The sequence below is a fragment of the Ischnura elegans genome, chromosome 11 (assembly GCF_921293095.1).
Source record: "Ischnura elegans chromosome 11, ioIscEleg1.1, whole genome shotgun sequence".
NCBI classification, from domain to species: domain Eukaryota; kingdom Metazoa; phylum Arthropoda; class Insecta; order Odonata; family Coenagrionidae; genus Ischnura; species Ischnura elegans.
Window position 1 is genome coordinate 39,299,115 of NC_060256.1, and position 23,951 is coordinate 39,323,065.

Consider the following 23,951-nt stretch of genomic DNA (forward strand, 5'->3'; position numbering starts at 1 on the left):
CTCGATACCCGAGAAAAACAGTTTTCATGGTATCTAACTGCAACGTGCATCCTGAAAATATTTAAGTGGCCATAGATAAGTAACTAAGGAGTTGCAACCCCATGTTTATGGGCAAAAAATTCTTACAACTTTCTCCCCTATCATCTCTTGAAGTATTGCAGATTCATCCTTAAACACATAGTATAACGCGTTATAGTAAACAAATATTGCATCCCGATGGAAAAGCAACTTATTTTTGCCAATTTCCACTCGATCCAAAGCAGAATAAATAAAAGCACGAAAATTACGTCTATACATTACATCCTCGAAACAAACTATGGTCATCATCATTAGTGAACAATCCTAAGATTGGTTTGACGCAGCTCTCCATTTCTCCCTCCTATCCGCCAGCCTTTTCATCGCTATGTATTTCTTATCTTTTACATCCTTCATAACCTGTCCTATGTAACTCATTCGAGGCCGTCCCTTGCCCTTCTCCCCTTCCACCTGTCCTTCATCGATTGTCTTAAGACTTTGAAATCGTTTTTAAATGGGCTTACGACCACTGAACTGATGGATAATAGTAGAATGAGAATGAAACCTATGAGTGGGTATTTACCATGTGTGAATCCACTGGATAAACTCAGGACTCTGTAGGCCGCATCTGTGAAGGAGAAAAAAGGATTATTGAGTTGATTACAAGACGAATAAGTAAAAATACAATTCTAAAATTAAAGAGAGTACGTGGTAGATAGAAAAACAAGGAATATTAAAGCTCTCGAAAGGATGCCATAACGGAAAAGGTACGAAGCAATGCGGTCGCCGTAGATGGGGATTGTGTAGGTTGGGTCAGAGGTGCGGATGATATATTAATTATGGATATTAACGGGTGAAATCAAATGAATGAATTAGAATTAATCAAATTATTGGCACGTTACCAAGTTACTTATTCAGTTATTACCAAACCAATCCTGTATATGAAGTCAAATCGCGTCAGTTACGAGGAATGGCTGGTATCAAAGCAACAAATTCAAAACATAAGGCAAACATTATCCATATTCTCTGTATTATGATGATGCTTTAAAACCGCAATGTATGTCAGCTATGATAGCGAAATAATATTTTGATAAAATAAGCGAAAAGTAATTTTGCATGATCGTGCAGTAGCGAAGCTACCTCCTCAATGCTTAAAATCAATTCTACTACTATTGATTCTATTGTAAGGTTTATCCGACGCAATAGGTCATTTCACAACGCCTTTTTGTCTCATCTTCACTTCTGTTTTTTTATTCACCAGTGAACTCAAAAAATTACTTTACCTGAATAATAATAATATTTATTGGCTCTGGGTACAATACCCTTAAGAGCACCAATTTAACAATAGTGGTGTGCTTCAGGTGTTTAAACATTCTATAAAACAAATATCATATTAACGTAATTGTGAAAAAAGAAAAGACACATACAAGAAAAGCATGGAAAATTAATCATTCAATCAGAATATGTCATCTACAATGAATACATGGGAATAAAACAGTGATAAAAAATGGAATAATTCTTCCATTGTGAAAAAACCAAAAACAGAAACTTTACTGAATTACTGAAGAAAGAAAACATTAATAAAACCTTTATGTAACTTAAAAACCTTTAACGAGATATATTTTGTAAAATATTCTCAAACTGCCCGGTAATTTAGTGTTTTCCCCGCAAAATCTGTGCGGCAGGTGCTCGGTAAGTGTAAGAGTCATAGCAAGCATTATTTCACAAGGGCCACCATTGACCGTTATTTTTTTATTATAAAACACTAAAATTACAAGAAAAGATATAATAGTATTGAAAAAACTACTGCTGGAGTTGTTACATTAGATATGGTAACATAGAGTTCTTTTATCTTCGGTTCAGATATATTTACTCAATCGCTGCACTGATTAAGCGTCCACTTACTTATCCATGCCCTTGATAAAAGTGGTAAACCTGATTCATAAACACCATACCTACTGAGTATTCACTCCACCCAAATCACGCTACCTTGGAAACCTTGTCAACACAAAGGGAAGAGTTACCTACTTTATCACAACGAAACTCCACGACAAAAATTGAGCGATATTGGAATAAGGATGCCAGCCTATAAAAAAGTTCCTCGCCTTTTCTTCCCACGTTCCCTCGGCAAAATTACATTCATAAAATTAAAGTCTCTCTCTCACACATCGATCGGAAAATTCGAGAAACGAGGGCATCGCTATAATTTTTTTCGGAGGCGAGAAAATGAAAAGTATGAAAAATTTAGAGGACCGAACCCCAGGATCCAACTGGGGGCTTGGTTGGGAGGAGGGGGGGGGGGGAATCGAAAGAACGAGGGTTAGGGGAAGGCCTTAATCCACCAGGGATCCAAAACAAATCACGATGATTGAAATTCTGAGTGGGGAGTGGATTACGGGGGAACGTGGATGGGAATATATATTTTTTTTTCTAATGGAAAACTCGTTGCACATTTTTTTGACGCCGGTAGAATCCGCGAAAAAGTATTCGGGAACAATTATCGAGGGAATTCGAGTATTCCAACAGTTGACAGAGACGAGTATTGGAGGAAAACAAAAGCAGTTAAAAACTGAGAAATACAGGAAAAAGTAATGGACTAGTTCACCAATTTTTACAGGACTGCCAAATAGTGTAAAAAGAATGTGTTGAACTTCGGAAAAGTAGTTTAACAGGATGAAAATTGGTGGAAATGGTCTTTCGGTAGCTCTGATCAAACTACCAAAAGTCCAAATAACCAATTTTTACAGGACTGCCAAATAGGGGAATATGCCGCCATTTTGAAAAATCGACGGCCATCTTGGATTTCCTTCAGCGATCATTTTAGAATTTATAAGTTGGTGTATAAGCGGGCTAAAATGACCAGGTTTACCTTGAATTGGAGAATAAATAGCAAAGATTTCCTACCAATTAATCAATCGAGGTATAATGTAATAGATTTTATAATGAAAAAATACGTGCCTAATAATAGAATACTAAATCTACAAGGAATGAAGAATTGTTTTTATTTTCTAGGCATGAATGCATGATTTATCCACCGTAGCTACCAAACGGTTCCACCGATTGAAATACTAAATTATTGCTGGCATTGCTACACTAACCAAAATAACAAAGGGAATATTTTACAACATTTAATCTTCAACTAAGGCCGGAAGTGACCTGTAACTACACAATCGGTGCACTGCTTTCACCGAGCAAACTTTCGTTCGTTTTCTTCCGATTCTATCATTCTCAGCAACTCTCCAAAATCACTCAGCGTTCTCGCGTGGTTTGCTGGTGTTAATGTATGAACGGTTCCTTCCCCAAATGAGTGAATCTCCATGAACGAGTTAATGAACCGGAACAGGCATGACGTCACAATTCATTAAAATATGTGCGATTCCTTTCTTCAGCGAAAAAAATACCCTATGGATTTTCGAAAAATATTCATTGGGACATGTTTAATTTATGGCAAGGTTAAAGGTAAGAAGTTTTGTTTTCGAGCCCATTGACTTTCCGTCATCAAACCGCGAATTTTAGACAGCTCTTTGACTTCCGAAAAAATGCTGGTAAAAGTCCGAAATGGAGTTTTTAATACACTTATACTCCTTAAATAGGTACTACTTGATGCCTTTCACCCGTGACCAGAAATATAAATCGATTCGCCGCATCTAAAGTTCATTTCAAATATCCATGTAATTGAGAGGCAAGCCTAGGTTTTTTTGATAGAGAACGCGGAGGACAAGTCACTTATTGTGATTTACGGAGCCTAGCCTCCGTGAAATTAAATGCCTTTTAAGACCTCCGAGTTGCCACGAGGGCAGAGAGTTTTTGAGACAGTCTTCCGTTTCCATTCACTGATAAAGTCTCTTAAGGAAACATGGCAACGCCCGCCTCTCTCTCTCTTTCCCCATTCCACATCCCTATTGTTGTAGGTCCCACCTCCATCCGCGACGCCGCTCGAAACATTCCGAACGTGCACGAATAGGCCAGTTGCAAAGATATTTGAAAATAATCATACAACGTGAAAAAAATTTGAAAAAATATTTTCTGTTCCTATATTGGGCATTCCGCCCTTAGCACAACACACAGAAGGCCACGTCACAGATGTAGGTCTTCTAAATCAGTATGGGCAACGCTTACGAAGAAAAACTGATAGTGAGCAAAGGTGATGACTACCTGCAGCTTTATGTAAGTATATATTTGTGTCATAAACTGATTTATCAAATCAATGGGTCACGATTTCACTTCGTAGAATGGTAGAATCAAAAATAAACTTTTTTCATATTACACACAGTGTTTATTAAAAACGGCATTCGATCTTTTCAGGTCATTATGAAGAGGCAATTAACATTCACGCAACAGACATTGACAATAATTCATTTGTTTAAAAATGTATGCCAATGAAAACCAGTTCTGTTACCTCTTCATAATAACCTGAAAAGGTCGAAACCGGTAAATTAAAAAAAATACTCTGTGGAAAATAACAAAGTTTATTTTTGATTCTACCATAAATAGCTTTATTCAAGCGCCATTGGATTCCAAATCGATGGCGGGTCATGTGAAAGGAAATTTGTAAACTCGTCGTGACGTCAACCTTTATTTTAAATGTACGCAGTAGTCCAAATATTTTTCCTCGGTAAAGTAGGTAATCAGTTTGGATATTTATCTCATTACTTTGTTATTCGCCGATCCGATATAAATAATACACGCAAAGCGTTCATAATCGTACCGAATTTAAATTTATCAAGGAAAACTACCGCTTTAATTGCGTGTTTACGAACTTCTGGTCCATAGAGCAAACTAAATGAAACCAACACATTTTTTCTATTGCCCAATGAGCTTAAAATAAATCGGTCGAAGCATCATTGTGGAATGAATTTCGAAGTAGCACGACATAGAAAATCAAGCAAATTTCCATTAAATTGACCAAATATTTGCTTTAAAAAAATCACATTCCACTACATGAGAACTACGCAAAAAAAACTCTTAATCATCATTTGGTTAGTACGCCAGCCGAATCAATGAGCCGAATAGAGAGCCATTAAAATGATTGGATAAAGTACCTCATTTGTTTGCACAACATGTGAATGCAGAATGTGATCAATTCATCCATTCCCAGTCACACTACTGTCTGCGTACTCACGCGATTCAATTTAGTCCATTTATTTATCCAAAAATACTAGAAAAATCGTGGTAATATTTTAAATTTTGTTTGAAACATGAATAATTTGTTATGATTTAAAGCATAAAATCCAACCTCAGAGTTGAATCACTTAGGCACTAAAGGACTCGGTCGTGGACTCGAAAAGCATTATACGTGCATCAGTGGCGTAACTAGGAATACGCTTTGGGGGGGATTGGAGTACCTGGAGGGCGACCCCATCCTCAGACAACGGGGATTCCCGGAATAGCTTTGAAAAATTACATGCCTGGAAATACATTTTACATCATTTTGTCACTTGAAATTTAACTTTAAGCAGATACAGTTACTGCGTATCAAAACTAGACAATAGTTTTAAATATTTTTTGAATTACTCTGAGGCTTTGGGGGCATCTATCCCCTCATCCCCCCATAGCTACGCCACTGACGACTGACGTGCATCTTATACCGCGAAAGCCTAAAGGTGGTTTCATACTGTGAAAGACTCGTTGAGAAAGCTATCTCGAATGGAAGTGACGTCATGTCAATCGTCATCATTATGGACATATTTTCCTGAATGCTCTTGACTCCCATCGATTCCTTCAAATTCGTCTTGCCTTGCACGTTCTAATTTCTATCGAATCTCGAATGGCGTTGAGCGTTTCGACCAACCTATGAAGGTTTTCTAGCCATCCCAGCGCTACCTTGGAGATTGAATGATTATTGACGTCATGGCCGCTTGGTAGAGAAACGCCGTTGAAGCCTTCATAAAATTTCACGAGGGGCAAAGGTTTTTCTGAGAAGTGATCTCCCTATAGGCTACCATAAGAAGCAAACGAGAAATTCGGCTCTGCAAGAAATTGCGACGAAATTGTTTCCTATAATTAAAATGATAATCATAAATGTCTCGGTCAAACATTACGTTATTCATACGTCGATCATATTGTTATTCAAGTCAATTCGAGTTTTCTACAACAGTGTGACAGGCCGTTCACTCCGATTCAAGATGTGTTAAACAATCCCTCTTGAAAGACTACCGCTAATGGTGTTGAACAAGAGGTTGTGTAACGCCACCTTTGCTAATATTGCTCTTTTATTTCATATAATCTTTTTAACGCCACACAATCTCTCCCTTTTTACAGTCAACAACCACTACCACCAACATCCCCGTAGCAACCATTTTATCAATAACATCAAGTAAATAAAAACAAATATAGCAACAATTTTATCAATAACATCAAGTAAATAAACACAAATATGACGGCGTTACAGCCTTCTTCCCCCTTAAGAACGAACTTATTTCAAATAAGTTCTGTTTAATTTAATCTGAAAGGCAAGTGCCCAAGCCCGACATCGTCTCTACCACAGTGACGTTTCTCTGAATAGATCTACTTAAGCTATCAGCATTTTGAGGAGACGACTTGATGAAAACCCAAGATTTGTTAGGGTGTTCCCCATCAGTACGGCAGGTAGTAGGAAGAATGGCGGATCCTACTTGGCCTCTTGGTTGGTCGATAACCAAAGTAGGATGAGCCACGAGCCCTTGTGCGAAACCTTCCACGGGGTGGCCGATCTGTCTTGCTTAGTCCAGGGCGGTTAGTTCGCTTGGGCATCACCTTAATTTGTCGTCCTCTAAACAGAGAGTCATCCATAGCCATAGCAGTTTGAAGAGACTCTCTATCAGCAAATTCTATGTAAGCAAAACCTTTTGGATGGCCATCACATTTATTACACAGAATGGTTACTCGATTTATTGAACCACAGCCATGAAAATGCTGTTCTAGTTCTTCAGCAGTTGCTCCGTAGTCAACATTTCCAACATAAATTGAACGGTTGTCTACCTCCATTTTCTCCTCAATTGACATATTCAAAGGACTAGTTAAGCTAGGTGGGCTTCCCAGATTCATTTGCTTGTCCACTTCTGACTGTAGTTGCTTCAATTTTTCTGCTTCTTTCTCTCTCTCTTCACGTCTTTTCATTGCCCTGGTCTGAACCGCACACACCCACTCTGGCTCTGGCATTTGCTTCCTTACCTCTTCTACAAGCTTTGCCGTTTGGTTTCCCAGCAAATATATGCCGCGATCCAGCTCGCGTCTGACTACAGCTGCCTTCCCAAACACGCGTCCAAATTTACCTACTAGTTCGACTTCCGCCAGGGGAAGTGTAATAGGGCTCTGGGAAAAAGGAGTCATTACACATATTGTCTCGCCAGTCAGCATTTCCGGGGCTACAAAATCTTGAGATATGATGTCTATTGACGAGCCAGTATCTCGTAAAATCGGCATTTTGTATCCATTTACCAAACCTTCAGATATAAAATCTTTCATTAACTCATCACTTTCGAATGTCATTACGCGTCCCACCACCTCTTTCGTTCTCTGCGTGGGGGGCCTTAGCTTAGGGCATTCAGCTTTTAGGTGATCAGTCGACCGACAGATATAACACTTACGAAGAGCTCTTTGTTCAAAAGCATTTTCAATTTCTTTGGAGTATTCTTTGATATTCGGTGAGTTATCTTCTCTATTCCAATTATCTTTCTGTCGGGGAAACCAGCGGTTCTCACTATACTTAAACTTTTCTTTCTGATCTTCTATAATTGTCTTCCTGCTGAATAATTCACGTACGTTAGCATAATCATCCAGCTTCTTTGCCAAAATATCAGCGTCTTTAAACGAAGTCCATTCATCAAGGAAATGGTCTCTCACTTCTGCTGGAACCTTCCTTTTTATTTGTTCCGTCACCATTAAATCACTAAGTTGCTCGAATGTCTTTATTCCCAAACCAGAAATCCAACCATTCCAATAATTCCTCAACTTATACGTAAATTCCTTCCACGATGTTTCAGCTGTCTTCAAATTGTTGAAAAATAGTTGTCTAAATTTTTCTGAACTTAACTTGAACCTCTCCAGCAACAGTGTTTTTACGTAATCAAAATTGTTCGCTGCTTCTTCTGGTTCCCTGGCAATTAATTCCGCAATGTCACGCGGCATAAGCCCTATGAGATGCACAACCCAGTCCTCTACGGGAACTTGCGCCCTTTTTGCCTGCCTTTCGAAAGTGACCAAATACAGACTAATGTCATTTTCCTTGGAGTCAAAGCATGGCATGACATCTGATAATTTAAACTTTGGTCTAACTGGCATGTTTTGATCTGACATACCATCGCGTAGTCCATTATTTTGAATTTTTAGCCTTTCTAACTCAAACTGCGTCTCCTCCCTTCGTCTTCTTTCTTCAATTTCTTCTTTTCGTAACCGTTCCCGCTCTTCAATTTCTTCTTTTCGTAACCGTTCCCGCTCTTCAATTTCTTCTTTTCGTAACCGTTCCCGCTCTTCAATTTCTTCTTTGCGCAATCTTTCTCGAAATTGAAGCCATTCTTTACAGAATTCTTCTTCATAATTGCAGCTATTAGTTATCAATTTTTTTATCGAAAAAATCTTTGCATCTTCGGGAACTGTTTCTCCCAACTCTTCCGCCAACAACAACAAATCTTTCTTTAAATATCGAGCTAAATAGCTCATCGTAATATTTCAAGATCTGACTAGCACTACGCCCGAAAAATTTATTTTTTCCGTCACTGAGATAAAACACGCTGCCAACCCAGGCACTTACCTCTGAAATTCTGCGTGGTTACTTCAGTCTTGACTCTTCTTTTTTTATATTTTTTTTAAATCCCTGCAGCCAAAGTATATCTCCTTCCACCGTTCCGGTTTTTCCTTCCCTGCAGCCGAAGTATATCTCCTTCCACCGTTCCGGTTTTTTTTTCTTCAGGAGACTTCTAATGCCGAGTCGCCGAAACACCAGTTACGTCGTATCCCACCGTTAAGCCACCAATTAAATGTCTGTAACGCCACCTTTGCTAATATTGCTCTTTTATTTCATATAATCTTTTTAACGCCACACAATCTCTCCCTTTTTACAGTCAACAACCACTACCACCAACATCCCCGTAGCAACCATTTTATCAATAACATCAAGTAAATAAAAACAAATATAGCAACAATTTTATCAATAACATCAAGTAAATAAACACAAATATGACGGCGTTACAGTTGCCAATTCGTCGCATTTTTATGCCCGCGAAGGGCGGTGCATAGTAGGTACAATGCGATCCAATTTTATCCAGTATTTTTCACTAACTACAATGTTTTTTAATTGCAAGGAATAGCATATAAAAGTTATGAATTTGATAATAACATCATCATTTACATAAATTTTGGTTAACACCCCTAATTAACCGTATTTTTTCGAGAAACTCGGATCGAAACTTTTCCCGTCAGCGACGCGGGTGGCGACTTTTGTAAACTCTTTTAAATGCGCGGTGGGTGACAACAAATTTAGAGTCCGACTTGAGGATCCTCTTATTTAGTGTTCGTGGTCTTGAACCTCATTTTATCGTTAGAAGAAAACTTACTCCACGTTCCTCGTTCGAGGTATCTCGAGTAGTGCGAAAGATTATTGAGATCATTCATCTCATATTTAAAATGTTTGATCAAGGGGAATGCAAATGATAGAGGAGGCCCAATTCCATGCTCTAAAAGGCTGACTTCCGTGGCCACTTCGTTCGCATTTTAATCGGTTTTCAAAAATGTCCGCGGCGCGGTGATGACTGAATGGCAATCCATTTCTTTCCTTTAATCTTCAATATAATATTTGTCATTGCGAGGAATAGCATCGAAAAGTAATGAATTTGATATATTACGTCATCTTGTACATTAATTTAGGTTTATACCCGTAATTATGCCATATTTCCCCGTGAAACTCGGATCAATTTGTCCGTCAGCGACACGAGTGGCGAATTGTGGAAACCCGTTCAAAGGCTCGGAGGGCGACAACACATTTGGGGGTCGACATAAGGATCCTCTTTTTAATATCCGTGGTCTTGAAGCTAATTTATCGTTATAAGAAAACTTACTCCACGTTCCTCGTTTTAGGTGTCTCGAGCAGTGGAAAAGATTCTTGAAATCATTCATCACATACTTGAAATGCTCGATGCTGATACATCTCCGGTTGAATCACATCGGCCATTATTCTGCCCGCTCGCGCCAACCGCTTGAGAGGCGCCCACAGGAATGAAAGTATTTTCCCGGAAGAAAATGAGGCGGGGAGTGAAAAAGGAACACCACGATGGTTGAGGTGAGGCGGTGGTTTGGTGGGCGTTTGGAGGGAGTGTGGCCTTGTCGACTCTTTTTTGAGTTCCCCACCTCGGCTCCTCGGGCGAGACTTCTCTCTCTTTCTCTCACTCGAACGACTTAATGTCTCAATCACGCGGAACACGCAAGCCTCCCTACGGGGATAAAGCCCCTTCCCTCTCTCCATCTGAGCCCGCCCATCCAGGAGAAAAAAAGACGATCGCTGGAGCGAGCCCGCCCTCGAGACTCAGACGAAAAAAAAAATCAAGTACGAAAAAAAACAACAGATTTTTACAGCTAGAGTATAAAACACACTCACCAGTAAAAAATAAGGTTAATAGCTTATTATTTTACCTGTAAGCTAATATGAAAGAAAGAAAAATGCACGTTATGAGATTAAATTGGAAGCAAGTTGTTAAAATATGTGACTGAATGTAGTGTGTTTCATTTTTTTAAAAATCATTCATCACATACTTGAAATGCTCATAGGGCCATATATACCAAACGCGAATATGTAAGCGTTAAGATGAGATAGTCATTGCTTACGGTAAATAAATTCAGAGACAGGAAATAAAAATGCTAATTATAATTATTCGAATATTTTATCTCATAAACCAATTTTTCGATTGTCTTTGGCGATCATCGATGGGGAGGAGTACAGGTATTAACTAGGAGAGGGCATAATTAATAAAAGAAAGAATAAAAAACACGTTTTTCCAAAAACGGTATATAATTCACTAAAAAGTAAAAAATGAGCTTTTTATCACTCGCAAAACAAAGCGTAGTTGCTGATTAGATTTACTAAATATGAGAGTAAAAGAGTCTGATAGGTGAGTAACAATCGGCACAAAATATTAATATCTCAACCTAACTTATTGTAATATCTAATCATCACTCGGACATTAAAGCAACCACGCTTTCTTCTCCGAGTTTTGAAAAACTTATTTCTTTTCCTCTTCAAAGCATTTTTACTGTTTAAGTGTTTCTTTACATATTTTTGTATATTATTTTTTACTTTTAACGGCGAATCGTGTGATTAATTGAACCAGAGCTGTTAAAGGAATTTATGCAAAAAAGTTAATAACTAAGACCATCTATTTAGAAAATTTAAACTATTTTCCAAAACGAAATTTAGTCTATTAATGATAGCTCAATGAAAGGAAGGGATTTTGGTCTTTGTGAGGTCAATTTTTTTTGCTCACATTATTCCAAATATTTTCCTCGGTGAAGTTATCATTTTAATTATCTACCTCAGTATTTTACTATTCGCAGACCTGTTCTCGGATTCAACAAATTAATATGGAGCCTAATCTAAATATGGAACTATGGAAATAATGCAGAGATACCAGCGAAAAACTACGATTAAAAAATGTCTGCAAGTTCATTTTACAGCGATTATAAATAATTAATTAGCTTGTTACACTACCAATCAGAAAGAAAACGTGGCAAAAAAGAACATTTCTTTCAGTAGAAGGAATTTCTACCTCTTCCACAAGTATTGACAAATCATTAAGATAGTAAAGTTTATAAAAATATCAATATAAGAGCGAATACCAATTGGTAACTGGACCCTGCGGTGGCGTGTTTGTTTGAGCATACAGATGGCCGGCACGATTATTCACGACTGGGCGCGAACCGGTTTCCACGGCGACGGACGAAATAACAAGAGAGGGGGGGGGGGGGAGTGAAGACCTTTGAAGGTCCAGGGAAGGCTTCTCGTGGATGCAGAATAAGCATCGGCCACTTACTTGCAGGACGCAAAAAATATTCTCAGGCAGGATATCACCAACCCATGGAGCATTCGAACATCGGAATGCACCGAGCTCGCCCACGATTTGCTCGCAATGCACTTGGTCTGAACTCGGAAACAATCAGATACTGGTCGCTATGGGCAACCCAAAGAATTGTTGTAATTTGTATTTTTTAGTTGTGAACTATGTTTGCTTCTTTATTGCTGATGCTTTTTCCGCGTTGCTTAATGACCAAGCATATTTATTTATGTACTCTTAGCAACAATACCTTCTTAAGTGACGTTCTTTAAACGAAGTTTCAATCCATCTGAGTTGAAGTCTTAGTATTCATTTACGCTATCACCAGTGTGTTCCGGCGGGAATATAATTTTCACGCTAAGGAAATAACAATAATCAGTTTATGAGTTTTGATTTAACACCTGGATTAGACGATTGACAGAAAACCTCCCTTGGTTCATTAAAAGTATAATAAACTGCCGTCAACATATTTCGTTACTAAAAAGGAATACAGTCCAGATTCTTCCTCCACCTGCACAGACCCTACTTTCTACTACCTTTATATAATCTGTTACCGCTGGACATACTATTTTTAATAATACTTTGTTGTTGCTATTTTAATAAAGCTTATTTCTCAAATAATATTGACTATTATTTACATGTATTTGTACTGATAAATTGAATTATCATTTTTTTATCTTTTTTTGTTGTTACACAACACATAAAGTGTAATCAGCCTTAAATTACTCCACTCATCAGAGTCCTTAGATTGTTTACTGTCTAACAGTCTCTTATCAATCACAGAGTGAGTCGCTGACCGATGAGTATACGGTTCTTTCCATTCAATGATGCACCAAGAATCAAAATACCAAAGTGTCTATATCGCTGGCTAAGTTCTAGCAACACGTATTTCAAAATTTGACCGGTTTGAGACATGTATCTTAAACAAAGTGCAATGACATTAAAAAAAATAAAATTCTGGCAAAAACAACGCTTTGTTTGCATCTGCATGCTTCTTTTTCAGTTTTAAGAATTTTTGGTTTTTAATTTCAGCGTGCGATTAAAAATATAAATCGTTTATTTTTCTCTCCTGAAAAGTTGCTATTTTTGAGATACGTGTTGTTAGAAAGTAGCCATCGATACACTGAATCACATGACCGACTTGATTCATAAAGATCGAATCTGTGCAAGTAACGATTTTTCCCATCTCTACCACGAATCAAGATACGATTTTCGAAGCTCACCTCATAGAGATGGTAACCATATGTTCGTTATAATAGTTTCACCTGAATCAATAGCAAGTCAGCTTTTTTTGCGCAGTGCATGCTTGCAGCACGGCGCTGCAGTAACAATTCCTCACTGTCGCGATACCTGCTTTCCTGTGAACAATTTTTCCGATCGTGGAGACTGAATGAGGCCTATTTATCGACGATTTATAGCTTCGCCGTTCGGATTTCCTTTGAATGCGAAATACTGCAAGCGGAATCGCGCGATATTCAGATTTTCTTTCGCCATAAATAAGCGCCGCGTTTGAAGTAACGTTATATTTTATCGTCACACCTGCGGATATCCTTAATATTCCTAATGCATTCGAGTTTGTCGAGTTTTTACTTTATTATCGCAATGAAATCCTATCATTTTTTAACCAAATAGAATCAATCACGCCGATTATATAAAACCGACAATAAAGGATTATATATACCGACTTATTTAGAACTTTTATACTGTATCTCCTACTACTTATATATTAAGCATTTCTAAGTGCCATTTAAATTGGATTTTACGTAAGTATTTGATGTGTCCACTACGGCATTACTACGCGGGCAGTGCAGAGTACTTACACAGAATTCGAAGCATCCAAGAAGCATCCTTTAACTCACTCTGAATGCCTTTTCTCGTTTTTCATTTGCTCGACAGTTGAATTGGGACGGGCCATTGTCTGTTTTTTTTTTACGATCTGTAAACGCGTCGGACGCCATTGAATTTTTCACATAGGTACCCCCTCCTTCTGATCGAAGTTTTTCGCCGTATCTATTGTGACGGCCATTTTAACCATAAAAGCCCCGCCGAATTTATGGGCAACAATGAAAATTGAGTGTGCCGGTATTGTTGCGTGTTAACTGCAGGGAAATCCGGGGCATACCCCATCGCGCGGAAAATAGTAGTGCCTTTTAATGGGAATAAAAGTATCTCTTTTTTTATCTGAAGAGAATGGAATTTGTTCTTTTGCATCATATATTCGCAAGTCTTTTTTTATAAATGATGGAATTCCATTCTTAGCAATTGAAAATACATTATTGGTTGCTCCACACATTTTTAGCGAAATCGATAATTTTATTAGCCCAGTTTACATGTTTTGCCCATTATAGCTACGAGTAGATACAAAATAACTATTTTACGATATTTACAAAGAGAAAAAATTCCATTATAGATGGGAGGTCCGATTACAAACTCAGTTCTTCGAATAACGAGCTTGTTTTTAAGCTACAGACATCAAATAAGCATTTTTGCTCTTATTTCTGGAGTAGCTCATGCAGGATTAGCTCAGATATGGAGACAGAAGTCGTTACTAATGGAATTAACTCTGATTTTTATTGCTGGTGTATAACTTTCAAAATTGAGGTAACATATTAATAATTTTGTAATCAGTGATGCTATTTTCTAGTTAAGCATCAATAAAAGTACTTTTATGAACTTCATTCCGGAGGAAATCGTAAGAAAACAATTCCGTTGATAAAAAATTGTAAATAAAAGTGAAATGGCTAAAATAAAAAAAATTACTCAAAATGGCTAAAATTTCATGAATGCCATCTGTCAGTAGGTCCACCATTTAGGTTTCATACATTATCTTGTTTCAGCTTGTAACAATTCTCATTGACGACGATAGAAAACAATGAGAGTCACACAATGACGGGCAACAATTCTTATTGACGAAGCAAGGAAACCAGGATTATGGTAACATATTTACTTTAGCGACCAGACTTTGCACAACCTCTTTTCAAAAATAAACATATAACCTTTCAAGCAAAAACGCCATATTATTCATTTAAACCCTGGTTTCATAGTGCGTAGGCATGGTTTTGTAATCAATTTGTCACCAAATAACGCCACCAATGTTCCTCTCCAGAAGCTGAGCATATTGCATGACAAATAATGGGAGCACGTAACTACTACAGCTATCTATTAGGAATTGCATTGAATATGGTTTCACTGAATCGCTTTACCTGGTAGGAATCGAAAGCCTTCTCGCCATGATCATGCTTGCTGTAAACTTGCTGATTTCCAACCGGAAACGGGCTTCAGTCCCAAGCTGATAGAACAGTCGCCTATTTGCCTATTTTAATCCGTGAGCTAGAGCAACTATAAGAATTCCTAGCGGAGACATCCATGTCGACGGGATTACTGTGCTCAAACAAACAAGCTTGGGTGTGTGAGCGAAGAAGCCATTCATACTCTCGTATCGCATATGAAGTTCGTTCTCGGGGTTGGCAGTTCTACAGGTAGCAGAGGGCGTTCATTTACGTTTCCGTTGGAAAAATGTGAGTTTGAAAATAACACAAAGTTGATAATAATTATAACGTTAACTATCGTGGGCTGTGTTCAGCCTATGAGATAATTTGGTGCGCATACATATAAATGAGTTAAAAACTAAATAAAATCTTTGAATATATTGCTTACAAATATTTAAAAACACAAATTGAAAATAACGAAAAGGAACTATAGCAGCTCTTCTTCAACTTGAAATAATACTTCGAAGACATTATATGGTCATATAGTGAACAAAATTGACAAAAATACTATGGCAAAATGGTGTTTCTAGGTAAACATAATGCTGGATTAAAAACTTCGATCGACATGTTTTGAAATTGAGCAAGTTAACTTTGTTAGGTATCTTGCGATAACTCCATTCATCAGGGAAATTTGAAAAATAGCACTAGAAATGAAGGAAAAGTCAGGGCAATAGAAAAAAGTTGGTATGCTAGCTACACTCAGTGAGAGATAATTTTTATGTCGTATCAATATTATGTAAGTATATGCATATATTTGTATACTTATTTCTTCAAATAATTTTGTGAAGTTGTGAAAATATTGCCGTGCTTACATTTTTTTACCGTCCATCACTTTGCATGACTCCTTCCCACAAAGAAACACCATATAATGCCTACGGAGTATTTTGTCAAGTTGAGGAGAACTACTTGTGGTTCATTTTCGTTCTGTTTATTTTTTATTTTCATGTATATTCATGTGCTATTGATTCAAATTATTTAATTAATTTGAAAATTCACTTATTAAGAAGTACCAAATTATCTCATGGGACAAAAAACAGCCCACATTATTATTTAAGAACTATTTTATTGTTTTAAAAGCATTTAACAATGACATTTTCACCAGTATATGCCAAAATGTTTTCATTGCGTGTAACCAAAATTATATAGAAGCAGGCAAAAATTATTTCCTTCAAATTTTGATTCCTTTAGAGCCTAATTATATTTTAAATATTACAATGATATGTATATTTAATATAGTATTGTAATACAAAAATAATTGTTACTAATTATAACAATAAATTAAATGTTTTACATAATTAAAAATTGACTATAATTCTTACTATCTTAACGGAAATTGCACTTAATTCGATATCTTTTAAAATGTTATTTCGCGGAGCCTGCGCGCTGAACTGTTGCCGTATGTGTTAGTAATAGTATCAAGGTATATCCGTGGCAGTATATCCGTGGCAGAAGTGACCGCAATGACCACAAGGCTCACCACCAAGATTCAGCTATGGTGGATCTCTCTTCCGTGGGCAATAAAACCGGATCAAAGCACTAGTAAGTAATCCTGATTCTTGGGCAGTATTGGCCAAACTGTGGCAAAAAAACGGATTCAAATAAAGTCTGTCGTCCATGCTTTAACGACTTCCTGAATGTAACGTTACTGTTGCCAGCTTTCTCTACCCTAGGTGTCAATTCCGATTCTTTAGAAGATAAGGGCTAGCCACAGCTAATATAAGCTAGCCACAGGGACACAATGCAACAATCTTAGCGATAGTCGTGAATTCATTCGCTAAAATTAGTTAGAGACCGCTTATACTAACCAGAATATCCTTCTAGAGCGTTTATTCCATCTCATTCGATGCTTAAGGTTAGCTACAGCTAACATTAATTGCCAGTAACTATGTGTTATAAAACCCACTTCCGATCACTGACTGACTCACTCACTCATATAAATGTTTGAGGTGAACGTGACGAGAATCGTCAAAAAGTCATAGAAAGAACCCCTTTAAAGTCAGTGCGAAAAATCCACAGAGGAAAAATCATTCGCCTTGGTCTGAAACAAAGAAAAAATCGTTGACACACTAAATTTTCTATTTATTAGTGTTGCCAACTGCCTCTATGTATATATATATTTTTTTTGGGACATTTGGGGTTAACGAGACGAGATAAGAAGCCATGTAATCGAACCCCTCAAAAATCGTCTGAAACCCTACGATGAATTGTAGATGCAGATGATTTTCTATTTATTACAGTGTTGCCAATTGCCTCTATTTCTATGATTTTGGGGGCATTCGGGGTGAATGAGACGAGATAAGAAGTCGTAGATTCTTTTCTCCAAAATCGTCTGAAACCCTACGATAAATTGTCGAAGCACTAATTTTTCCATTTTTTACGGTTTTGCCAACTGCCTCCACTATTTAGGAATAAAAAAATCGATGGTAGCGAGGAATTTAAAAATCGCTGAGAAGCTTGTAAATGACACTAAAGTCATTTTGGCATCCATTAGCCCACGCCTTGTAACGGTCAGAAAGCCTGGAAGCCAAGAACTCTTTGGTATTCCTAGGATTCAATTTAAGTAGGTTAGGTATCTCAGAAAAAAATGATCTTCAAGGAACAAATGGCAGATAAAAATTGCCATAATTGTAAGAACTTGCGAAGTGACCAGAAAAGGTCGTAAGCGTTCGAGTTTTAGCGAGTAAAGATATGTTAACAATCGTCACGAGAGATGTTCATATCTTCGCTAACATTAGTTAGCGGGGATCGGGTTGGTGTGGTGCCTGGAGTGTTGGCTTCCCACCCCGTGGGCTCGGGTTCAAATCCCGGCGGTGGCAGAGAATTTTCATAAACTACCCGATCCCTGCTTGAATGTTGTGTGGAGGACATTTCAAGCGCAACACTCCGTCCGTCGGATGGGACGTAAAGCCGTGGCCCCCTTGGCGCCTTTCGTTAAGAGCAGGGTAATGCCGACGCCGGGTTTCTCTCCACCCTTCCTTCCATACCCTACCCTCATGGTGTAAATGACCTAAGCTGTCGGTCGTCTACTTCAAATACTGTACTGTAACATTAGTTAGCAACCGCTAATAATAATCACAATAAACGCCCGAGGCTTTGAAATGAGTATTCATTTTTGTGGTGTCCGAAAGCTTCAACCGGGATATAAACCTGAGACCGTCCGATCAGTAGCCCAACCCTTTAGCCGCTGGACCACCACCCAAAGGAGTTAACGAAGATTAACAATGAGCAGAATAATCGCCCTGTTCGGTTATAAGATATATATATATATATTTGGATTGATTATGGAAATTATTCCGGTTCTTCAGGCGTTAAGGTAGAGGGACAGTTAACATTGCAAAGCAAAAAGTGCATGTGCTATATGCCCGCAGGAGTATGCCCGAGTTATTTATTTTTTTCATTGCCGACCTCATTGTTGTTTCCTATGTACCTTTTTTATGCTGAATATAACGCGATAAAAATATCGAATAAGTTTTCAGTTGTATCTTTCCTGAGAATTTTAATGCAGATTTCGACGCAAATGCAGTAGAATGCAAATGCGTTCGACTTCCCTAACTTAGAGATAATAAGCGAATTTCCAATATAATCTTCGACCCTTTGATAGTAAAAAAAAATATATTTAACCCCATCTATTCGCAATCATGCTCGAGCAAAAATTTCGTTATTTTAGATATTTCACGTTTCGGACACAATTTTCCGCCAGCGAGATGGGGAGGGATAAAAATTATAATGATGTACATGGAAACTATTTAATTTCGCCAAAGTGGGAGAAAATAGCATGACAGGCTCAGCGAGCATATTCAGCCGTAATTCACGAGACGGATAACGAGGCATTTTAGATAATCGCTGCGGTCGCTTTGGTGACCGAAATGAAAAAAAAAATTATTCATCGTTTCGCAATAATTTCCATTTGCACGTCCTTCCTCGAATTTTCGCCGATTTATAATGAAATGCAAATCAAATTCTCTCCGTGCTATTGAATAATTCGCTCGGCTTCAATATCCTCATAATCATCGCTTGAATTCGCAGTAGCTATTATTGTTTTTTTTTTGTCACATTTCAACATAGATTCATTTTTTTTTTAGATTTGTTGCGAAGGGGATCAAAATTAAATATATTTTAATTGGAGATAAACGGGGAAATATTTCTGTTGCATCCGATTTTGCGGATTATCAATTGTCAATTGAATTCCTCGCTTCAGTTATTCCCGTGAAACTCATTTTAGATTCAAAGTTTCCGCTTGGAATCACTCATCCGGGTTACGAATATATTTCAATTTAGAAGCAAATAAAGAGGCATGGAAAAGTTGAGTAATTTTCATTTTTGAATTGAGATGCATATATTATTTTCGTATTGGCTCTAATATAACACCAAACCGCCACCTTTTTTCAACGAATTTTAGCGCGAATGGCACTAATTAAGCGTCAGATGTTTTTAAATAGTAAAGGGTCTGATTTTTACAAAATGTTGACGACGTCTATTTTTTTCACGAATGATGTAACATTGAGTCTTTTTATAACAACTTTCAAGTGAATTCGGCCAGATAATGTTAATTAAGGCATTTTGGAGGGCAGATTTTTTTCTTTCATTTTTGATGGTTGGTCAATATGTATTGTAAAAATTAGATAGCCAGGTCGCGGATGAAACAACCGATTTCGTATTCGTCATTTGTGGATCTTTGTAGTCCGTTTTTTAATCGTGGCTATAGTTATTCGTAATAAGTCACTTATGTTCTTCACTATTCTTCTTCTTTTACGAGATTCTAAGAGCAGAAGTAAGTTAAACAACTAATGAATACATTAGCCACAGCGTCCAACTTAAAACATCCATACATAGGTATAGGATAGCTATTTCGTATAAAAAATAGGAGATGTAATGAGTAACGAATCCGTTCTGTAACAGAGCGCATCAAATCGCCTAAACTCAAACAACAGTACAGGGTATGGTACCAAAACAAAATAATAGCATACAATTTACAATAGATTATTATTAACAATACAATTTACAAAAATGTCTGATAGCTTTGCTTTGAATACCTTTGCGTTATCAAGTGATGTAAAAATTTCTGGCAATGAGCCCCATAATTTGAAGGAGACGTCCCCTTAATCCCTTCAGACTTAGCTTAATTTTTTAAGAGGCAAACAGGTTTTTTTACATTAGTTATTACTGACTACGGCGTAATTTAATGGTGAATCCGTAATTTTTGCCAGTATTTCCTAAAATTCGATAGCTCTTATAAATATACAATTTAATCTCTATTTACTAAGGCTCAGCTTCGTAGAATTCCATTTTGGTAATAACGCTTTTATACAGCGTTAATAATAATAATAATAATAATAATAATAACAATACAACAAGATAATTTTTATAAAAATACAAGATAAAATTTCTTCATCATATGGTCCTTGGCGTAACCAGAAATTGTCATTGAGATCCATAAGTTCGCTAGAAATGAGAGTCCAATACAGGGTGCTTAAGGGTGAATCTGTGATTCTTCACGGTGTTGTAGGGGAGACAATTGTAAGCATCTTTTGCCCAAAAAATGTGGTCGTAACTCCTTAGTTACGGCGCTATGGCAAACGCAAACATTTTTTCTTAATGCACGCTGCAGTTACCATGAAAACACTGAATAACTGATGTGCAGCGATGGAAGGGATCTGATTTGTGCTGATTGTGCTACGTGCACAAAGATAAAAGTAGCTTATCTTTACGATGCAGTGAACCTGATCATCGCAATACATTCATTAATCTTCAGTTCCCCACCTCTGTGTCAAGCTTCCATTGTTGTAGCTAAACGCCTTGGTAGTTGAAATGTCTCTGATTATCAGGAATCCATTGTAAAAATAAGCTACCATTCTCATCGTGGATAGAATAAAATGAAGAAATCATATCTCGAGCAAAATCAGCACAAGTTCCAGATCCCATCCATCACTGCACATTACGTGCGAAAATATCATTTGATATCAATTGATTGAATATCATCACCGAGAAGATATCATTTGCCTTGACCAGGATTTGAACACGGATCCCCGATTTCCGATCGAGTGCTTTAGCCAGTTAAGCTACCGAGACGTCATTCTCCCCTGTGGAATTCCACAGGAAATCTTTCGAGGCATCATTCTTCCCTGTGGAATTCCAACTTATATATTCCAACAATAGCTTAACTGGCTAAAATGATAAAAACACAAATGGTAATTTCCACACTATTTAATTTAAAACTAAACGACCGACCATGATTTAAACACAGCGTAATTTTCAAGGTGATTGCCACAAGGAAATTACCATATGTGTTTTTATCATGGATAAAGTCCACAAAATCTAGCCTGAAACGCTGGCATATGATTTTTTCTCTGTGGATGTTTCGCACAATCTGTGCATTTCGGGTGACTCCGTAAAGATATCACCGTGACTAGTCCCGATTTCTTCAAATATCAGCACATTATGTTATTCAAAGTTTTCATGTAACGGTAAAGTCCATCCAAAAATATGTTAGCTCAGTTCCTAAGGACTTGCGACCCCATATTAATGGATAAAAATGCTTAAATTTGTCTCCCCTACCAACTCCTGAGGTACTACAGATTCCTCATGAGACACCCAGTATATCACCGAGTATGAGAAGGTTAATAGCGACACCATCCTCGATTCCAGCATTCTGACAAGCAATCGTGATACCTCGTCAATACCCGAGGGAATCTCAGTGCTTTAATTCCTTCCTCCCTTCCTCCTTTGCGATGCACCTCCGCGATCAATAAACTCCTCGCAGACGAAAAACCACCCCGCGCGGCAGACAACCCCCTTGCCAAGTTTTGAGTTGCCACACCAACCCTCCCGTCTCGGATACGAGGAAGGAGAAATTTTAAAAAAAAGTAAAGAAAAAAGAAATAAATACAAAGCCGCCCACGAAGCGAGCGGTACGAAACTTGTCTCTTCCCTCACGGCCTACTTGTCATGCACGCTGCGAGTTCACGGGAAGGGGGCGGGGTCGACTCCGTGAGAAAAAGCACGCTTCCTCTCTCACCCCCGCCCTTGTCGAGTTTTGAGGGCTGGGTGAGAAAGTCCTTAAAGCCCATCCACGTCTTCTCTCCCCTCGGCCAACCCCCGCATAACATCCCATGGAAAGAAACAGGCGAAACTAGCGGATCAACATAAGACCCTGGGGTATTACGCGTGGGGAGACAGCACCAGTGGATACACAACAAGCCAAAGGCCCCGGAGGAACGAGGGAGGGGTCTTACCGCTGAAAGAGGTAATCTACCCCTTAAGAACACACACATGGCATTACACCTACATACTGCCCCCCAAGCCGCTTCAATAGGTGCGTGGCGGAGGGCGTTAGGACAGCAGCCGTTAACAAGTAAAAAAATAAAATAGAAGCCTTACGCCTAACAAATAGCACCTCATTTTCATAAGCAATTCATATGCATCGATGCATGCGCAAGATATTAATAAATTATATATTTCTTTATTTTTATTTTATCTATTCTTGTACCACTGAAAACGGCACCATTGGCCTTTTACATCGGGATTTTCAACTTAACAATTAAACATACACGAACATCGATGACGTGGATAGGGGCATCCTACCTAGTCGGGGCTCGATCCCACGATATGGCAGGCGAGGATTTTAACCCGTCGCCACCGAGGCCGGATTTATCAAAACCTAATTGCGTTGATTTAATCAAAGAGAAAATGAATATCGTCGGAAACAATCAATTTATTTGTGATTGTTTCTTCACCTGTTGTTTCTTGATAATTCTCGAAGAATATTTGTGGCGTTTTAAGTGATCTATATCTACATACTACCCAGAAAGCCCCCTCAATAGCCTTAGTAGTAGTAGCGTTAGGGTTCGTCGACAGCTAGGTCATTCTGCACCACTACTCAGTAATTTGATTCCAATCGTATATTAAAAGGATCGTTACTGGACAATTTACTTAAATAAAATAGACAGGAACATTAAATTTTATTAAACAGACCTATTTCTTTGAGAAACAAAATTATAGTACTAAAATTAGTAGGGTAGTCTCCTAGGAGGGATTCAAGGTCACCCTTATATTGAACCGTATCCGCGCGCCACGGTATTTGTCACACACTGTCAGGATATGTCGTATACTTAAGTGGCACCTACACTCATCACAATGAGGAGCTTGCTTCAGTGAAGAGAAAGGCATGAGTCTAAGGGCAGTGCCCTATCCTTAGCCGTGTAATTACTTATTCCTCCCTTCGATTGTTCCTGGCGGAGGAGGGCCAAGCTGACGTTGTCGCCTTGAGGCTTCGGAGTTTATTATCGTTCAGAGTCTTCCACGACTCCCTTCATTGTTCAAGGCTCAATAGGCGTGTGTCGGGGGATGTTAGGACACCAGCCGTTTACACATAAAAAGGAAATGCTCTAAGCATTTGTAGCTTTCATAAAAGACTTTAATTGTTCGCGGGAAAAATGAATTCTCATACCTAAGCGTTCGACAAAATATCTCTCTTACATTATAGTTTCGGTCAGACCGGTAAATATAGTAGGGTTCTAGATACTTAAAGTGTCGCTCTGAAAGATATCTATTCTCAATTTCTCAAGCAATCTAAGCCTAGCGCGCATCTTCCGTGGACGTGAAGCTGTTAGCCCCTAGGCTTCTTTCGATAGGAGTAGGCTAATGTCCA

General features: G+C 38.1%; 2 protein-coding genes across 2 annotated transcripts in view; both read right to left on the reverse strand.

The window, feature by feature from the left end:
• The window catches only part of LOC124167776 (semaphorin-2A-like), a 174,002-nt gene that overhangs the window by 117,833 nt on the left and 32,218 nt on the right, over window positions 1–23,951 (reverse strand). Inside the window, exon 2 of the mRNA XM_046545791.1 lies at window positions 599–643. The gene's annotated coding sequence lies outside the window, so the exon portion shown is untranslated. The remainder of the gene's footprint in view (window positions 1–598; window positions 644–23,951) is intronic.
• Window positions 6,363–8,680, reverse strand: LOC124167777. The gene has a single exon (XM_046545792.1). It carries the CDS (start codon window positions 8,653–8,655, stop codon window positions 6,592–6,594), a length of 2,064 nt encoding a protein of 687 aa, XP_046401748.1. The 5' UTR covers window positions 8,656–8,680; the 3' UTR covers window positions 6,363–6,591.